Below are 20,562 nucleotides of genomic sequence, written 5' to 3' on the forward strand. Positions count from 1 at the left end.
TGCACACTTTCATCTTCTGCCCATTTTCCTTTTGAATTACAACACTGGAAGAAAGACTTGAAATACAAGATTAGTAGTCACTGGCATAGGTGTGAATTTGAGGTGGTTATTGGTTTTACTGAGATCAAAGCAGACTGGATTTTATTCAAAAAATCAGCAAAGTGGACAATGATCTAATTTAGCTCAGGTGGTTTTCTTGATTGAATTTGAGATGTTGCACTGGCAGAGTGATAGTGTTTTATTCTTGCTTTGTTTGGGACACTACAAATTTGGGCCAATGCTAATACTTAAATTGAAATTCTTTTCAGGGAAATTGTTACCTGTTTATTCATTTATTTCAGTCTTTGCTTTTTCAATGGATCACTGTAATACAGATGTTCATTCTGTTCTGTAGTTGTTTTGTGAGAGAGAGGGCAATATTGCAGTAGCTTTTAGTGGTTTTAGTTCCAAGATAACAAATTAAAAAGAACAATGACAGTCTTTCTATTTACATGCTTTTATTTGGTGCTGTTGTGTTACCCACACGAGATTTACAGCAGCTTCCCTTTTATCACCTGAACAAACCTCTTTTTTCCTCTCTCCCTCCCCCTCTCTGCCCTCTGACCCCGTTGTTTGTTTGGTTGGTTGGTTGGTTTGGTTGGTTCTTTGTTTTTTCTCTGTAGCATTTAGAAGTCTGATTGGATTGTTGGTCTTGAATTTACTGTGCAAAAAAGGTGTTAGCCTCAGGAATGACCTGTATTCCCCCCAGCTGCAGTCTGACGCTGAACATGGAAGATGCATGTCGGGGTGTCAAACAGCCAGCTCTATCACCCCCTTCCCTGTCCCCAGACTGGACTGCAAGCTCCTTCAACTTCCTTTCTCTTAAATTAGGTGCTTATCTGACTGAGCCAATTCAGTTCGCTAGTTTGGCAAAAACACAACAAAACAAACCAAAAACACCTGGCTAAAAGGAGCAGGCTTCTTCAGGTTTACCGAACTGAATTGGTTTACAGAGGCAGCAGTGAACCATTAGATCTTCTCAGTTGTCTATCCTGAGAGAGAAGGAAAAAGAATAATTCATTCTCCATAAATGCTTCATCTAAAAGAGTGCTGAGAATCCTCCTCTTTGCCATCAGGAGATGATGTTGTGTTTGGTGATTTTTTTTCAAGGATCAGTATTCAGATGGTTTTTTACACGCCAGCATATGAACAGGCGTTCTCATCAGCACTTGTCTATCTAACCTCTACACTAGGATGACAACATGGCATTGGAATTTTAATCCCTGATTTTCCTTTCTAATGCCAGCTTTGATCTTCTGCCATTTAACTTCCACTGAAAACACTTCTGATGTAGCTTCTGCTCTCACTATTGCTGAAGAGCAGAAAATGGGAGGCTAAGAGCTATAGATTTCCTATGTTATGACTACACATAAGAGGGAGGAATTCTGAGGAAATACTTATACCTTTGTAGCTCTATAAATTACTTCTTTCAAGAGCTGCCAGTAAAAACTTATTATGTAATCTCAAAAGAATAAAAATTTACAATGTGTAAAACAATAAGTCTAAATAAGATAGCACTAAAGTGGATGTTAGCCAGCTGAACTTAATCAAACATCAGTAAGACTGAAGTATAAATGCAGGAATAAATTATAATGGCCCAAGTTTCATAACTTATTATCTTTGGAAGTTTTCTATAACATTTGTTTTACTTTATAGGCAGCAGAACTAAAAGCCATTTTAGATTGTGATCTTTTTAACATTTCCCAGAAAATAAACACCTTTATGAAACACTGCATCTGCATATTTCTATTCTCATTATTTACAAGTCTTATCTTTAAAATTCAACTTAATATAAGTGAAAGAGTCATCATGATAAATTTTTGTTGGTTTTTTTTAAGATAATATCAATGAGTTTATGTATTATTTCTTTAAAAGACATTATTAGCAGGGAAATGAATGTACCAAACAATGTACCAAATATCAGGCAATGAAACTGGGCTTAAGGAGATGTTGGAGAGGAAGGCAGTTAAGAAGTAAGACTGGGAGTAATGTTATTTTTCTTATAAGGAACAGGATGAGGAAGGTACTTCACAAGACTGGTCTGATAAGTATAAATTACAGTATTGTAAGACACAGTATTAATAAAAATCTAAATAGAATTAAAAGTGATAATGTAAATTGTCTTAGAAACAACAACAACAAAAAAAAAACAACTATGAGGCTGGAGGAAATAACAACATGAGTTAATTAGTGAATTTTTTTTTTTTCTCTGTGAATGTGTATTATCTTTATCTTCATGTGTTTCAAACCTGGTCACAAGCTAAATGCATACTCATCAAACATTACAGGATCAAATATCAAAAAACACATCAAATATTCTAAATTTTAATTTTAACATGATGGTTTCTATTTGAAGTATCCTAGCTTTGCCACTGCATCTTCAGAGCTTTGACTGGTTTGCAATTTTTACTGATGCCTTTTTGCAATGGTGTGCCTATCACCTACTATTTCCAGTTGTGAAGTAGGGAAATTTCAGAGAGATACTAGTAGATGCTGCTGTTGCTGACCCAACGAATATATGAAATATTTAGCTGAATACATTTTACATATCTTTTGGGCTTAATTTCACCACTGTAATTTACTTAGTATAACAAAGCTATTTTATGTTGTAATTCTGCCTGAGTGTGTTTGAATCAACTCAGTTCCTGAATGAGAAACAGGAGAACAAAATTCTACAATTCATCCAAAGATTGTCCCATGTCATGACACATTGGTCTCTCAGCATGTTTTCTTCTCTTTCCAAATTATGTGTTAGCTCAAATACTGAGATTCTGAATACATGATGATTCATGAACTCATGTACTTTATGCAAGTTAAAGCATAGCCTCAGGTCAGTTATTCATGCATACTTAGCTGAATATTGTTCTGTACTTCCTCTCTGAAACTATGTATGGTGTTGCTGTATATCTTGTGTCTAGAAATTTGATAGTCCTGTAAAAAACTGGCTGCTTTATTGCAATACAGAGCTGGTGAGTTGCTTACTTGGTTTTCCTGGGTGTCGTGAAGCTTTTTTCTGTGATAGGATAGGATAGGATAGGATAGGATAGGATAGGATAGGATAGGATAGGATAGGATAGGATAGGATAGGATAGGATAGGATAGGATAGGATAGGATAGGATATTTCTCTTGGAAAGGATATACAGTGGTCACATAGTCCAACTGCCTGATCACTTCAGGGCTGACCAAAAGTTAAAGCACAATTTGGAGGGCATTGTCCAAATGTCTGTTAGAGATTGACCATCTTGAGGCATTGTGCCTCTATAGGAAGCCTGTTCCAATGTTTGACCATCCTCCCAGAAAAGAAATGCTCCCTAGTGTCCAGTCCAAGCCTCCCGTGGCACAGCGGAACACTCCAGTGGTCAGTCTGTCTGCCAAGATTACCAACACCAAGAATTTTGAATTTGTTTTGGTTTTTTTTCTCCTAAGTCAGAATCTGTGTACTTTTTTTGTAAACCAAATTCCCACAAGTAGTGGTAATTTTCCATAGGATTCTTGGTTCATTAAGCATATAATGACATTTTTCTTTACTCGGATTTCTATGAGAATTTTTTTAGAATTTTTCCAGACTCCTTGTTAGCCTTCAGGCTCAGAAAACTGTGTGTACTCAGATGAAGTAATCCCTAAACTTATGTCACAAGTCTATTTTCAACATTCACTGCTTCATAAGAAAGCAGGAAATTTGTGGATATTCAGACTGGATGATAGTTAACGATTCTTTCAACTGAACCTCTTTTATTTTCTGATTTAAGAAAATATTGTCTTGAATATAGATTTATTTCATTGGCATTATTGGGGGGACTATTATTCGTATCCAAATACTGCAACAGCATTCAAAAACTATGCAGAAGGTGCCATTGACCTTCTAAAAGAAAATACCTCATCCCACTAAGAAATTCAGATTTCCACAGCCACTAGTCTCCCATTTATCCTTTCCTTACTGAGTCGAGACCTTTTTTACCCCTCTTTCTCTGTCAGCTGCAGGGTTTCACTGTGCCCCTTTATGGCACCTTGCAGTCAGCGAGAGGTGTAAAGACGAGGTGTAAAGTCCAGACTCTCCAAGGAGCTCTGTAGGAGGTTGGCTTTCCTGGCCCTTTGCTGGGTGTTTGAATGAAACCACAGAGTAGGGAAAGTCCTTACTATGGCAACCAAGGGTTTGTGCAGCTGCTCCTACAAAGTGATGGGGGCGGCACAGAGCTGTTCCTCATGTCACAAACACTGCAGACAACATAAAGGCTTGTGGGGTGTGTAGGTAAGTGGCGTGGGTAGGTGTGAGAGCAGAGCTGGGAAATCCTTACATAAGAGTGTGTCAAATATTTTGGTAGCTGGTGATGTAATTTAAATGCTGCTTTGCCATTTGGAAACTAAACTTGCCCTGGAGTTTTGAATGTTTTTGAAGCAGTAGTAGTCATGAGGGTTTTCATTCAGAGTGTGGCGGGAACAATTCAATTCTTCCTTTGTTTGACAATTTTGAAATTTCTCTTATGCATAGCAATAGGGCTGGATGATCTTAAATGCAAAAAGGTACTCTAAAGTTCTCCTATGGACTAAACCCCAGGTATCTTAGCACATGGATGTGCATCCTTGCTGAGAAATTACTCTTGTTCTTTTCTCCATAAAAAATTCTGGAATATTCTGTCTATTGTTACTGTATTCTTTTAACATTTGTCTGTCATCCTATCTAAGACTCAGATTGAAATCGGCCTTATTGCTAATATAAACTGTGAGCTCAGCCAAAATTTGTATTTAAAGATTTGCAAAGGTGTCTCACAGCTGAGATGATACAATTTTTTATGTGCTATATGGAGCCTGCTCCATCCTATGAATCCGTTCTGAAGCTGTATACACGAATCCTATGAAATTAAGTGTCTCCCCTGTTCTGTTCACCTCAGTGACATGTCTGCATGCAGCTGGGCTGCACTGTGAATGTTTCTATTTAAGTCACTGTGATCTGGTTAGCATGTTTAAATGCAGCAGGGATAAGATGTTTTCATAGTAAGGCATCCAGAGATACAAACCCTACTGAGAATTTAGCGTGTAAGCACTTTAAAAATCCCTGTAGCCACCTATCTACATTTTTGGGCACTTTTTAAAGAGCTATTTCTTAAGTGTCAGATATCATTTATTTCAACTTTATGAAGTAGCATTTGAATATGAAAGGATTTGATGGTTGGTGTCATAAGCAAATTTGTAATTTTTTTTCCCACTTTTCTTGTGTTTTGCCAAACACTGTATGTTTACAGAGCTAACAAAGTATTTGGAAAGGCATTGTCAGGCTGAAATTCATACTTGTTTCCAGAAATGCAGAAAACAATGAGCCAAAGAAGTTTTCCCTAAACAAAATTGATTATTTGTTTAGCAGTCTTATTTGCTAAAAGCTGTGGGTGGTACAAGCTGTAAGTTAGGAATGGCTGCTGTAATTATGCAATCGGTGGTTCTTGTATGTCTGCCTGAAGCCCAGCCCTCCCCTTAACTAACCTCAGAGAAGCATTTAATATGGAAGGGAGGTTTTCTTTTGTCTTGTGTGCCTTTAAACAAGCTCACTCGTGTAACTGTGCTGGTAGGTTCACGTCATTGAACCCTCTCAACAGAGGAGCAGGTTATGTTGACTTAAGTATTACTGAAAAATAATCCTAAAACCACCTCAGCAGGGGGCTTAATTTAGTATTGATCTCATATCTGCTATTTTCAGAAAACTGTTCCTTATAAAATGAAGCAACTATAGAGCTTCTATTATTATTAGCAAAAATAATAGCTGATGAAGTTATCCAATGCTCTCAGGAGACAGGTATTATTATAATATTAATGGTAATGAGTAAAATCAGGCACAGAAAGATTAAGGCCAAATTCAGCTGTATGTGAATTGCCCAAGGTCATAGAATAATCAGCTGTATGCTAGGCATAGCACAAAAACAAGACAATAACAAAATAAATCCTTAATCATAGTCAGTTGCTTATTCACAGAAGAATTAATTTCTGAAAAAAGGTATTTTTCACATAGTTTTCATCAGTCTTTTGAATTATAGCATCATTTTTGTCTCTTGTCAAGCAAGGCCTTCCTCTGATGCAGTAACTCTGTTTAGGAGTTCTTTATATCACTCAAGGGAATAGCTAAGGCCTTGTCTCTGATTAATAGAAAACTTCTTTATCAATGATTTACAGAAGGGGTACTGTGCTTTTCAGAGAATAGTAGAATTATAAAAAGTAATAATCTGAGAAGGGATCAAATTTTCTCATAACAGCCCTAAAGTTACATTGTAATTCCCTCCTGTGCTTTTTGTGCTTTGGCTCATCAGGTACTTGTTGGTAGGACAAAAATTAGGTGAAGTTCACCCTATGTCTTAATTTTGTGTTTTTTCTCTGCTTCTATTACTTTTTAAAAGGATGACAGGGAACCTAATATGAAAATTATTTATAATCTCTCTGATTAGACTGAAGACTGAGTATCTAAAAAAGCCATATGTAATATACAGAAACTTTTCCAAGTACATTCAACCTTTTAATATGTATTTATCAAAGCCTATCCAGATAGAGGTTGGTTATGTTCTTTTTTTCTCTCATCTTTGGGTCGTTGTCCTTGTGCTACTGATGCCTTATGTGATGCCAGCCATACTAAGAGTTTTTATTTATCAGCTGTGCAGGAATCTAGTTGAGGAGAGTTGTTACGCAGTAGTGGAGACTATAGGCTCTGTTCTGTTGGTTTGGCATTATTTCACTAACCACAGTAGCTGTCTTACACAGAGACATGCAGCTACTGCAGTCAGCAAAATGTCAGTCTAATTCAATGGCACGGCACATCTCATTAGCTCCCAAGTTTTCAAACCCATTGAATACAGGATCACAAATACTGGCATTGGAAGGGTGGTCAGCTCACCTACTTGCCTGTTCAGAGCAGGTGCAGCATCAAAACTAGATAAAGTTTTATCTAGGGTCTTATCCAGTCAAGTTTTGAACACCCCCAGTGACACAGATTACGGGTGCTCATTCCAGCGCTTGGCTGTTCACACTGTGAAGGATTTTTTCTTTAAGTTTGTCTCAAATTTCCCTTGCCACAGCCTGTTGACTCTTGTCCTTTCACTGTGCATCTCTGGCGACAGTCTCTCTGCAACATATTTTTCAGAAGAAAGAGAAAAAAATGGCTTTAGATTTCTTTTAGCCTTTGCTTTCTCATGGTGGATAAACATTAGACATTTAATCCAGCGTCACTGATCATATTCTGCTTCTTAAAGGTTCTTTGCCAGGCTCTCTCCAGCTTGATATTCCTCTTGTGCCTGGGCTCAGACCTGAAGACTTTGTGAACATAGCAAAACTTCCAGATGTAGTCTCTCAATTGCCAGACAGAGGGGAAATGGGGCTTCTCTGATTGTATTGGTTATGTTTTTGCTAATGTGGTCCAGTGTGTCCTCAGCCTCCATCACTGCATTGACACACTGGTCATTAACATTATCACCAGGACAGCTAGTTCTTTTTGGCAAAGTTTTATCTAGCAAGTCAGTCCCCAAACTGTACTTGTGTGCAGTTGCCCTGGCCCAGTTACAGCACTGACATCTGTCATTGCTGAACTCCATGACAGTCCTGTCAGCCTTTCCCTCTGCTTTGCTGAAATAGAAGCCCTCTTGTCTGGGTGTTTGACTATTCCCCCTGGTTTGATGTCATACCCAAATATGCTAAGAGTCAATTCTATCCTACTGCCCACATTGGAGATGAAGATGTTAAATGCAATGAAGTACTGTTCCATGTCAACTGCAGGAACAGGTTTCTCAAAAATATTTCAGTTCTTTAGCATTCAGCAGCAAGGAATTAATGAAGATGTTCCATGCTATGGCAGAAGCATCCGTTTCTCTGTTTCTTATGACTGTCTCAGGGTAAAAGCTGCTGGCCTCATAGCATATTCAGTCTGTCAGAATCCATTTCCATAAAGGCAGCTGCCAGGCAAGATTCATATGGATTCGTATGACTGGCTGTTGAATGCACATCTCTACAGTCTTTGTGATTCAAAATCCATTGATAAATCAGCAAGGGTTCTTCTCTTCATTATTCTTAACCATTTCCTTGTAGAATACAGTGGTAAAAGTTGCAGTTGCTACTACCTGAGAGATTTTGTAGAATCCTTTGTAAAATGATGGTATTTCTGTGATGTGTTCTCACATACTGTTTGGTGCTCACTTTTACATACATTTTGTATTACATGAAGGAAAAAAAGCAACGGAGTTACAGATTTCCATGGCAACGAGTATAATTCTATTTCCTTTGTTTTGTGAAGCTGAAACAGGCAAAGGATGGTTTCATTAAGCAGCAGCTATGGATTTGAAAAGGCTTGAATTGCATGGCATGGGATCATGTATGTACAACTTCTACTATGCTAAGCAACTTTTACCAGCAGAAAAAAAACCGCCTGTTTTTTGTCTGAAAATGAAATTAGGTGAAGAAAGGTTGCTAATGGTAGAATTTATTAGGCTGATGCAAGTATATGGAAAGACAAAGCAATCTATGAACACTTCTCTGTCTCAAACCTTTCCAAACTGAATTCCTGATTTGCAGCTTCTTCTGCTATACTAGTAAATACACATCAGTAAGGAAGCAAAAATTACACTGGTTTCTTTTATGTGCAGAAATTTGAATTGTGATTCACAGATTCGTGTCTCTCACTACAAGTTGTTTCTGAGCCACAAAACCCCAAATATTTCCAAATATACATGATGTCTATTTCTTTAGAAGTGTATGTATTGCTTTTTAATGATAGCTTATTTCAATTTTAGAAGAACAATGTCAGGAATGCTCTGGCTCTGCCTATCTACATACATGATTGTGGTGTGATCCCTGTGTGTGAGGACACACAGTGGAAGAGAATAGCCCTTTATTTTTATACACCAGCTTCTCAGTTGATTTTAAACCTGTAAAAAGTCATTAAAGGCTGTGCAGCTACTAAAGTAAATACTTAATTATTAATGAATATATCTCCTTAAATTAAATTAATATGTTTATTTGTGTGTTCAAATGTGCAGGAATATACCTACCTTGCCCCCTACCCCCCAAAATACAGTATGTTTCAAAGCTAAAACTTAATAATTTATATATGTGCATCGCATATATATAAGTAGCCCCAGTATGTGTGAGTCAAGATGCATTTAAATGTCTAAAAGTAACTAGTTAAAAGGAAGGAACCATTTTCTTTTGGAAGATAGTGAAGAGTCTGAGAAGACTTTACCACGTAATAGTAATTTTAATGTATTCTAGGTTTGCTATTTCTTGTTTTTAATTGAAATGTCTTTGTATGACATATAAAACTAACTTCTGAAAATGTCAGAAATAGAGGTCAGCCAGACCATGTGTGTCACTGAATACTGAAGTCACGCAATGATAAGCTTAATGAGGAATATTCATGAAAAGTTATTGATGATTACTGTTTCAGGAGGTATTCATAAAATTGTCTTTCTGTCATTTTATTAAAGTTCATTGGTCAGCAATTTCTGTATACCGAAATGAAGAAGGAAAAAGAAATGTGATTTCCACAAATACGTGTAATTGGAAACTACCGATCTGTTCTAGACAATAGGAAAAAAACTTCTTGAGAAATCTCATGAGGTCCAAGTCATTTGCTTTATTAGAAATAATGAAAGTCAAATAACTGTGCAGTGAACAGTGAATATAGATTGTAGCAGTTTTTAGCAATCCAATTTTTCAGCCCCCAAACTTATTCAAGTGGAGTTCTCCCAGCTAGGGACAGTCTGTGCTCATCCATATTTCACCTTTCTTGCCACATGCTAGAGAGAGGTTTTCAAGTCTGTTCTCCACCAAGAGACATTTTTCAAGCCATGGCTTCTACCACACCAGTTCTAAAGCAAACTTCTGAGGTCAGAAAGGCTGTCCTTACAATATTCTCAAGTAAAACACTGAGACTTTGAGTGTCCCAAATATCTGTTTAAGATATGTCATATCTTTTGGCAAGTAATTCCATGAAAAAATCTCATACTTTGAAGACTTTGCCAGAGCATTTCAGGTTGAGGTCAGACTCTAGTAGCTTTGGAAGAGAGAGGATTACTCAGCAGAGCAAGGAAAGTGAAAAACAGACAGAGGAAGGAATACAAGACTTGTATGTCAGCACTGAGAGCAAGCCTCACTATTTTTAGCTCTGACTTGACAAACCTCATGAAAAAGCCCTTTCTGGAGCTCCGTAACTCTCAAGGATGAATTACCCAGAAAATACTTGCCCTGAATGAAGAAGACAAGTCTTTGTTGATGGTCTCTTTCTTTTATCTCTCTAACTGATGCGTTTCAGTTCGTTCTTTTCTACCTCAACTTATTTATCTTTACACTCTTCAGAAGACAGATCTGGGAGTCTCCCTATTCAGTAGAACCTTCTCTATAATTTTGGAAATGACAATCACAGACTGGCTGAGGGTGGAAGGGATCTCTTGTCCAAACCCCCTAGCTCAAGTAGTGCCATCAAAGCTGGTTTTCCAGGACCATGTCCAGATGGCTTTTGAATATCTGCAATGTGAGGCACTTCACAACCTTCCTGGGCAATCTGTGCCAGTTCATACTCAACCTCATAGTAAAGGGGTTTCCTAATGTTCAGCAGGAATCTCCTATGTTTCAGCTTGTGCACACTGTCTCTGGTCCTGTCACCGAGCACCACTGTAAAGAGCCTGGTTCTGTCTTCTTTGCAGTATCCCATTGGGTATTCACAAACATTGATAACATCTCTTCTCCAGGCTGAGCAACCCCAGCTCTTTCAGCCTGTCCTCACAGGAGAGGTGCTTCTTCCCACGGATCATCTTCATGGCCTCCTCCTTTGACAGGTCCCTGTCCTTCTTGTGTTGGGGCCCTTGGAGCTGGATGCAGTGCTCCATGTGGGGTCTCCCAAGGCAGAATAGAGAGGGACAATCCCTGCCCTCCACCTGCTGGCCCAGGTGCGGCTGGCATTCTGAGCTGCAAGCATACATAGCTGGCTCCTATTTCATGGCAACAGAAAGGACAATCAATATCTGCAAATAACTTCTGTGCAATACTGCATTCTCTATCATGCATACTTATATACATGCATGCATTGCTTGAAGAAATTAGCTCAGTTTTTGTGTTTGTTTCCACTAAGACTTGCAGTATAGTCTGGCTTGATATAGTCTCAGCTCTTTCCATGTTGGCATTATCTCCCATATTATTAGTGAACAGTTTTATGCAATGAAAAATGGATAAAGTATTTCTTATCTATAGTAAAATGGCTCAAACCTTTTCAAAGTGTAAGAACCTGAGCTTCTACCCTCACACGAATTATTACAGTCTCCAATTCTTTCATAAAAGGAACAAACACAGAATTTTGTGATGGAATATGGGTGAAGACGTACCCTACTGACACTCAACAAATATAATCCCAACATGCTGTAAAATGTATCTGATTTTCCTCCAGCATTAATCCATTCTATCTGGCAACATTGATCTATTATGAACTTCTTTTAGAAGAAAGAAAAAAACAAAAGAAAAAAACCCCAACACACTTCCACCAGAAAAGGAGCAAACTGTACCAGTTTTTTCTTTATAGTGTGGCCAAGAAGAATATAAAAAAAACCAATCAGCCCCTTTGAATCTCCTTTCAGAATACTTTTCTTCCACTATTGCTTTATTATTAATTCACAGTATTATTCCACCACCAAAGAATAATTGTCATCCACCCTGGCACCACAAAGCAGTGTTACTATTTTGATTTTCTTTTTTTTTGTCCATAATTGATTAATAACTCTCCAAAAGGTAAAAGCGAGTTTGGAATCCCTACTGAAAACCTTAATGCTAGAAATATATTATAAAGGCTGAAATCACTGAAATTACTTTTACAGATAACTTTTCTACATGTGTTTTCAGAAGACTTGTGAGATCATATATTGCTGGGGGTTTTGCCAATATTATGTATTCTGTCAGGAACAGCAAGCTGAATAAAAATGTGAAAATATAAAGCAGTTAATAGCAAATAAATAGTATGTTGATACCTATAAGTGTTTTTATTAATAGTAGACATATTTAAGTAATGAACACATTCCAAATAATATATATATAAAAGAACATAGCTATGTTCTAGGCAAGCTAAGTGATTGTGAACAAAGGGCTACAGAAAAATTATAACCAAAGAGTATTAGTAACACATCACCAAAGGAAAGAATTTTCTCACTAGAATTTCATAGGACTATATCCTGTATCCAGTTTCATTAAGTATTTGCAAAGAAGGATCAAGGCATAGTCATTATACTTCCAAATCTTACATTTATAACAATGTGGAAGTGGAGCAATGAAAAGACAGAATTAGAAATGATGGAAATTGTTTGGAGCAGGAGAATTGATTTAAACAGAAATGTGGGCAAACCTGTGCTGAAGAAGAAACAGTCTGCTTTACACTACTGGATGAGAACTGGGTTTTGTAAAATAGATCTATGTGTCATAGTATACAAGTTGAATATGGGACAACTGCTTTTCTGCTTATGCAGAAAAGCCAAACGTGATACCCTTTTTTTTGGTCATGATGAGAAAATGAAAAACTTTTTTGAAAACCCAAACCCAGAAAATTTCTCCTGCTTGTTCTCTAACTCTGATGATATCTGAGCTAATGCTACCTACTAGATTGTGTGATTCTTAAACTCTAGTAATTTTTTTACTGTGGATACCAGTGAAATGAGTCTGTGTCAGCTCATTGACACTTGTGAGGTGAAATATATTTCTTAAGCCCTCTTTCTCTTCAAGGCATAACACACAAAGTAACCTTCTTTACAGTTAGAAGGAAAAGAAATCTAAATAATGATGTTCAATTTATATTTCTAGACTACAGCTCTCGTTAGTTTTCTGTGACCTAGTTCTCTTGCTATTTGCTTAAAGACACTAATGAGAATTTGAAATGAGACAGTTTTATCCATAATAAACTAACCTATTTTCAGAGCATATCTGTAAAAAGCCAACTGTCCTTATTGTAGACTAAAAAAAAAATGGGATGAACTATAAATTGCTCAGTTTGTCTCCTCAAGCCAAATGTATTTTCTGTCACCCTCAGTATTTTGACTTTTTAATGAAAAAAAAAAAAAAAAGAAAAAAGAGAATAATATGCTAAAAAGATCAAAGCTCAGAACCCTAATACAGTTAAGATACTCCATTCTTGGAATTGTGTTCTTTATTGATATCAGAGTAACAAATCTATTGAAGTCAATGGAGGTGCCTATGGGAATTAAAAGAAAATTTAGTCTTTAAGCCTTTCATGGAAGAACAATAATGAAAAATATGGGAAACTTCTTCCAGTGCTACATTAATAGACTTCATGCTGTTTTTTAAGTTTTTTTAATCAAATAGACCTGTAAGAATAATAAAGTTGTCACTGGCAAAACAAAGATTTCATGTGACTCAATATTTTGGATATTTTGGTTTTGGATATTGGATTTGGATACAGGAAAGAAATGTAATGTTCACTGTATGAAAGGTATTTTATCAGATATATTCTGGGAGAAATGGATGAAACCTAACTACTAGGTGCTTCATGTCAGATAACAAAAATGCTTTAGTGATTATTTGGGGTTTTTTATATTCCCACCACAAAATTCCCTGAGCTGATGTGGTTTTGATGTATGCATTTCTACTTTTCACCTAAGTTCTAATTCCGTTCTCACTTTCTACCTCATAAACAGGGAAAAAAAGTCTAGCTTATGGTTTCTGTTTCCTGAAGTCTCATCAGATTTGAGAAATATTTGTAGCCAACTCATTCTAGATGCATGTTTAATTTGGTATATCGCTTTTACTTTCCTCTCTTAAGACCAGTACATAGATGCAACACAGCAAAACAACTCTCTGTGAAATCAGAGAATGCCTTGGGTTGGAAGGGACCTTTAATGGCCCTCTAGTCCAAGCCCCTACAATGAGAAGGAACATCTTGAACCAGACCAGGTTGTTCAGAGCCCAGTGCAACCTGACCTTGGATGTGTCCAGGGATGAGGAATCCACAAATTCTCTGGGCAACCAATGCCAGTGTTTTACCACCTCCATCATAAAAAATTCTTCCTCGTGTCCAATTTAAATTTACCCTCTTTTAATTTAAAACCCTTGCTCCTTGTCCTGTTACAAGAGGCCCTGCTAAAAGGCCCAGCTTTCTTATAGGCTCTGGCAAAGTACCAAAAGTTCACAAAAAGGTCTCCCTTGTGAAAGAAAAACTTTCTCCCTGAGTATCTCCAGTCTGAACTCCAGTTTTCTTAGTCTGTTTTAACAGGAGAGGTGTTCCAGCCCTCTAGTCATTTTTGAGTCCCTCCTCTGGATCTGCTCCAGAATTGCCTGTCTTTATACTAAAGGACCCCAGAGCTGGACACTACTATTGGTGGGATCTCATCAGAGCCAAGTAGAGGAGCAGAATCATCTCCAAGTCATTCCCAGATAGAAACATTTATTTCTTCTGTGTGTCTTTGCTATCTTTGTCATTATGGGCCCTTTCAGTACAGTTGCTGCTAGTGCATCTGAGCCTGTTTTGCCAGCTCCTGAGAAAAATGTGTTGGTGTTGGAAACAACAGCTGAATATTGGCCGGTTATGTAAGAAAAAATCCAGACTCAGAGATGTTGTTTTAATTTTCTACATTGTAAACAGGCTTAATGAGATAGGTGAAATAATTTTAAAATATATTTTTAATTGTTACATTTTTTGTTAAATTAAGGACCGTAATAAATCTGTGCAGGATGGTCTACCTGCTTTGAGAAAAAAAGAAAATTTAAAGGTTATTTACTTGATTTTCCATAGTGAAAAGTTCTCTGTTTGCATTAGGTGCTTCAAAAAAGTGTAGAGGAGAAGCCAGTTATTTTTTAATGAGGCATTGTAAAAAGACAAAAAAAAAAATGGAGGACAAAGTCTCTGAACTTATAATTTTGATCTCTTTCACTGGTCTGGAACACCAGAGGTCTTGAACCTGTGTGCCTAATTTTTTACGAGTTAAACAGTTTTGTAAATCTTCCCTGATTTACAAGTTGTTTGTTGGTTTTGTTTTTCTATTTTAATTTTGTTAACTATCAGAATTTAATTTACAGTTGGGGAAAAGGGATTCTGAAACAGTAGATCTCTGTACTTTAAATATTAGTTTACCTTGTAATTATTAATATACAAAAGAGCTATCTAGTAGTATATGAACAATTGATTATATGGATGTTTTAATGTGCTGTCTTCACCTTTGTTACAAGGTTTTTTTTGTCTGAAACATCCACAGTGTAATATATAAGATGTTCTCCAGAGAAAATGGGTTTCTGTCAATATATTATTCACTTTTCTTTGAAGACAGGAATATTTTTTACTGACAGCAGTTTGTAGAAGTAAGCATTCTGTCATTGTCAATTACATTTGATCAACAATTTTTTTATATGGATAGAAAAGATAAAAAGAAAAATTATAGCTAATGGTAGTCTACTATTCAGTAAAAATAACTTCATAGATAAATTAATATTATCATCCTTTATATGACATACAAGTCTTCAAATCCAAAGGTTTATGTTTCTATTTTAAAATCTCAAGAAGAAAAAAGATATTTTATTTTGAAAGGGTGGTGGGGTTTTTGTTTGGTTGGTTGGTTTTGTTTTCTTTTGTTATTTTTTGTTTGTTTGTTTGTTTTTTCTGAGAAAGATATTATAATAAACTAGAAATCATTTTTTTCTCTGTGGAGTCCCCAGAGAAATATAGCTCATCTGGTCCCATTGCAGTTAGCATATGGTGATAATTCTTACCCAAAAGGTGATATCGGAAGTTGTTCCTTAGTTAGAGAATCTGAGGAAACAAAGTATTATGAATGCTTGCAGTGCAGTCTTCTGCACTAGAGCAGTTCTTACCTTATTTTATAATCAGAAAAGATTTTTTTTATTCTCCTAAGTCTCTAATATGTGCTAATAAAGTTCTTCTGCATCACTATTGGTCAGATGAGGCAGGAGCTAATCACCTCAGATCAGGAATGATGGTACGTTTAACCACCTCCATTCAGTCCATGGATTTCACTTTGAGATAATAAACTGCAGTAAAAGTGGTTCTATTTATTGGAATTACTTTTTTCAGAATGCATACTAAGAAAATGTTTTGCCTTTAATTTACATTTAATTTACATTTTGAGTGAATAAATTATGAACAAATCATTGGTAAATGATTTATTTACCTGAAGGTCAATGATTTTATGTAATCTTCATCAAAATTACCCTTTGTAATCAAAATTACAAACATGGTAAAATAATATAGAGGGTTCATTACTTTCATGATCTCTACAATAAAGGAAATTCTGTGTATCAATAAATTTTAAACCCCCAAGTCTCCCTAAAACTTGAATTCCTCTGATAATGCTTTCAAACTTCTTTTTTAATGGACTAAATGCTTTTGCAAGCTCTTTCCTTCATATCAAATAGCTTCGAGTCATGATCTGCACCACTGACAAATGAAATGTAATACTTGGCTATAAATGAGCAGAAAAGACATTATCTGTAGACTGGGAGTTATTTTGATGACAGTTCTCAAGAAAACAACAACAGAAGTAATTACAGCAGATTGATCTGAAGCAAAATATATTCCATGTGTCAGTTTGTGTTAATACTCGAAATTTAAATAATTTTAGATCTTTGGATCTAAAATTTTAGATGCTGTCTCTAAATATTGTTTTTTGGGGGCGAGAAGAGATTTAAATTACAAAATAATATGAGTTTGTACAGTTAAAAAGGGATTTTTTTAATTTGGCATTATGATTCTGAATGAGGAATCCCTAGGAACCAATGACTAAACCTAGAGTAAATGATCCAAACCTTGAATACCTTCTGCTCTATAGCTGAACTCTCTGCAAATGAGTTTCTAGGCACACCCTTACTGAGTACCATCCTGGTGCCTCCCCGGAAACAAAGAGGTTTTTCATTCTAAATCTTCAGACATAATTGATCCTTCAGTATTGATCTTTTCAGGCATCCTCTGAGAAAATTAGGCTCTCAGTGTTATGATGATTTGTTAGATCCCAAAAATTATTGATCACATTTTATATTCTCTAAAGCCAGAGATACAAAAAGTTTGCAGGTGCATTCTCTTTTCTTCTAGACACAGAAAGCATAACAGGAATATCCAAAGATGTTGCCAGAATGCACAATTCTTCATCTTTCTTTTTTTTCTATAGTGTTGTCTTGTCTTTCACTCATATTAATAGTTTGTTGGAGACAGAGATCTCTAATAAAGTTGACATTCCTCCTGTCAGGTTTCTGTGCTGTAGCTCTTGTACACAGAGACACTTACCATGCAGTTCACAATTTCAGTCACATCAAGTCCCCCAGACCAGGAAAATCGGCTCTTGAAGCTGGAGCTTGCCACTGGTGATGAGATGCCTCCCCTTCAAAGGAGGATTAGAAGATTAATTACTCTCCATTGCTGATTCTCTGCTGGTTGTCTCAGATTCTCTCTTAGCGTCTTTCTGGGTATTCAGTCCAATATGCAGGCTAAATGACCAAAAGGAAATGTGATTGCAGAGGAGTTTTAGAATTCAGGCATATGTTAATCCATCATTATCATAAAGTTAAAGAAAATAACAAAACCCTGGCAGCAAGAGGAATAGCTGTAGATAAATAGGGATGTATTCTGATGTTCTAATATTAACCTCTGCTAATGAAAGGATAGACCCAGATACCCTTTTGCAGCTTTTTCCTGAGCATTCACAGTGCTGATGCTTGTAACACAGTTTAATGATTGTATAAAACCTGTGGTAATGCAGAAAATGATCTGTTCGTGACAACACAGGGTCAATTTACAGTTTTGATATTATTTATCAGGTATGCTTATGTGTGACCTTCCATTTATGTTTGCTCTGGCTTTTAGCTCCAGACCAGTCTGTCTGAACCAATGACTTTATCCAAGTCGATCTCACTTCCTCGCAGTGCATACTGGCATCACATCACCCGGCAGAACAGCGTTGGAGAAATCTACAGTTTACAAGGCAAGTTGCTTATAATGCCATATCCATTTGCTTCTTTCCATTTCGCCAGAATTCATGCAAATTGCTTCTTATTTGCACTGGTTATTTGCTCTCCATTTCATTTTATCAATTGTCAGGAACCTCAGCAGGACTCTCAAATTTACATAAAACAGGTTTCTTTTAGTCATTTTGTAAACTAATGGTGAAAATTATTTCCAGGATCACCACATAAAGCTGGAAAGACAATTTGGCTCAATGTAGCTTCTCAGGAGCTAATAAATGTCAGTTTGTTTTAGCATTTTCTACCAATAAGATGGGGCAAGTATTTGGGCAACCTCAGGGTGCCTAATTAAATCTACATAAAGTGGCTATATGAGTTGCAAGATTAAAACAAAGTAATTCTAGGAAGAAGAGCTATTCTTGGTAAATCGTATATGTGAACTGTTGACTCAACTAACTTACAGGCTTTCAATAAATCATCTTCTTCTGTCTATGGTTTTTTTTTCATATGTTTAGATTTGCTAAAGCCTTTAAATGGTATAATTAGCACAACTTGATTATGATGATTCATTGCTCTTAAGCTGAAATTGATTTGTATATTTTAGGAAAATGAAATTATTGTTACATTTAAAATGTAGACCTTTTAAAAAGAACCTTTCATAAACATATCACTGTATTATCTCTAAAGGCCTTAAGGATTTCATTTTATTTCTCTATTAATAATCTGTTTGCATAAACAATTTACATTTAAATAGGAGGTTAGAAACTGCTTACAAACAAGAGCACCCAATGCAAGGAAACAGTACCTATTTTCATGAAAATAAGTGAAATGCAGTATATTGATGAAGGACATTGAATGTTTTGTTTCGTAAATTATCACATAAATTAAAACCAGCAGGTGAACTGTGCATTCAGTGGGTGAGTCATTAAAGGGTACAGCATTTGTTTCCCATCATTCTCCATAGAGCAAAGTTAATTTTTAATCATGGTTATAGTCTTACATTTAAATACCAGTAATGGAAAATAGAAAATTTTATTCCAGAAGCTGTTTGTGAAAGAAGTTATACTTGTACATCACCCTAGAGATTTCATCATATCACTGATATTTTTTCATGGACATAATAAGAATGCAAAAAAGAAATTTGTTTGTAGAGATATTAGGTTTCCTCTTCTTGTGTTCTTGATGTGTCTTTTCTTCATCAGCAAGACAGTAAATCTGTTATATTCACACTACAATTTTTCTTCCTTATACATGGCCTTCAAAATAAAGGAAAGCAAAACTATAAAGTAATAATTACAATATCTATACCACCTATCTGAGCAGGATTCATCATATTGGAAAAGGATTATTAAAAATGCAAGAATTTTACTTTCTGGAAATATGCAGATTTTATTCACATTTCCACTGAAATGTGGGATTAATAAATATTTCAGAACTTAAGATTTTCATTTTTCTTATATGTGCTATGATGACTGAAGCTTGAGAAAGTGTAGTTGATTTCAGGAGAGACTAATTCAGTCTTACCAGCACATCCAGAAGACTCCGGCTGCAGAACTTTTCCATGTGAGACTATCATTCATTATCTGTAATGAAAATCTCTTTGAACCTTCTGCTGCTATTACTAATTAAAATGATTACAATTACTAATTAAAAGCAATGAATTTGTACAGAAAGTGAAGCGAGTGCAAAGTACACCTTTTCCTCCCAAGGCCTTGTCATACCAATAGTCTTTGCACTGCAGGGTTGTCAAAGCAGCAGCCCACAGAAGCTCTGTAGTGGTGGGTGGAAGGTGGGTAGCAAGGAAGCAGATTGCAAGCATCACTTCAACCCTCACCTAGAACAGCCAGCTGAGGGGAGCTGCTGCAGAGGGAAGAATCCCTTTCTGCTGCTGTAATCTCCTCTGAGCTTCAAAAGGTGTGTTACACCTTCAGAGAGAAGTTTTCTTTAAAGAACGGTCCATCAAACTTGGTTCTGCACTTCATGGGTATTTATGACAAAACTTTGAACATTCAAGAAACAAATCTGAAAACTCCTCACGTACCTCTGAATATCTCACAAACTCTAAAATGAAATAAACAGAGTGGTGTCTACCTATATCCAGGTGACTATCAGCATCAGTAAAGCAGTAGCCAAGCTCACTGCTAAGTACAAGTGTTTCCACCATGGCAATTATTTCAAACTTGCACTCTGAAGTGACTAGAATTTAATTACTAACAGCTGGTGATGTATAAGGAGAAATGAATATGTGCTCCTACTACCTTAGATAAATTGGCTCTTTGGGAGTTATTTAGCAGTCAAATTTAACTTAATTAGTAGTGTGTGTTGATCTGATAATGAGTATGCTATGAAGTAAGAAGGTAGTGGGTTTTGTGATTTTTGTTTTTTTAAAAACTACATTTCAGATGAAAAAAGGCATTTCAATAAATGAGTGTTGGGTCTATTGTGCTCCATTAGCCCATGACAATACTTACATGTAGAGACCTGTAGAGATTAATACACAGAATAATACAGCTAAAATAACACAGGTTGCACAAAATATTTTAAAATGAGATGAGTTAGTTTCTCTTGATAATCCAAATATTGTCTTTAATTACTGTTCAGAA

General features: G+C 36.2%; 1 protein-coding gene across 1 annotated transcript in view; it reads left to right on the plus strand.

Annotated features, from left to right (window-relative positions):
- The window catches only part of DOK6 (docking protein 6), a 239,593-nt gene that overhangs the window by 182,037 nt on the left and 36,994 nt on the right, over positions 1 to 20,562 (plus strand). Inside the window, exon 7 of the mRNA XM_063397353.1 lies at positions 17,862 to 17,979. Coding sequence (XP_063253423.1) covers positions 17,862 to 17,979 — 118 coding nt within the window. The remainder of the gene's footprint in view (positions 1 to 17,861; positions 17,980 to 20,562) is intronic.

The sequence above is a fragment of the Prinia subflava genome, chromosome 1, assembly GCF_021018805.1.
Source record: "Prinia subflava isolate CZ2003 ecotype Zambia chromosome 1, Cam_Psub_1.2, whole genome shotgun sequence".
Classification (NCBI taxonomy): Eukaryota; Metazoa; Chordata; class Aves; order Passeriformes; family Cisticolidae; genus Prinia; species Prinia subflava.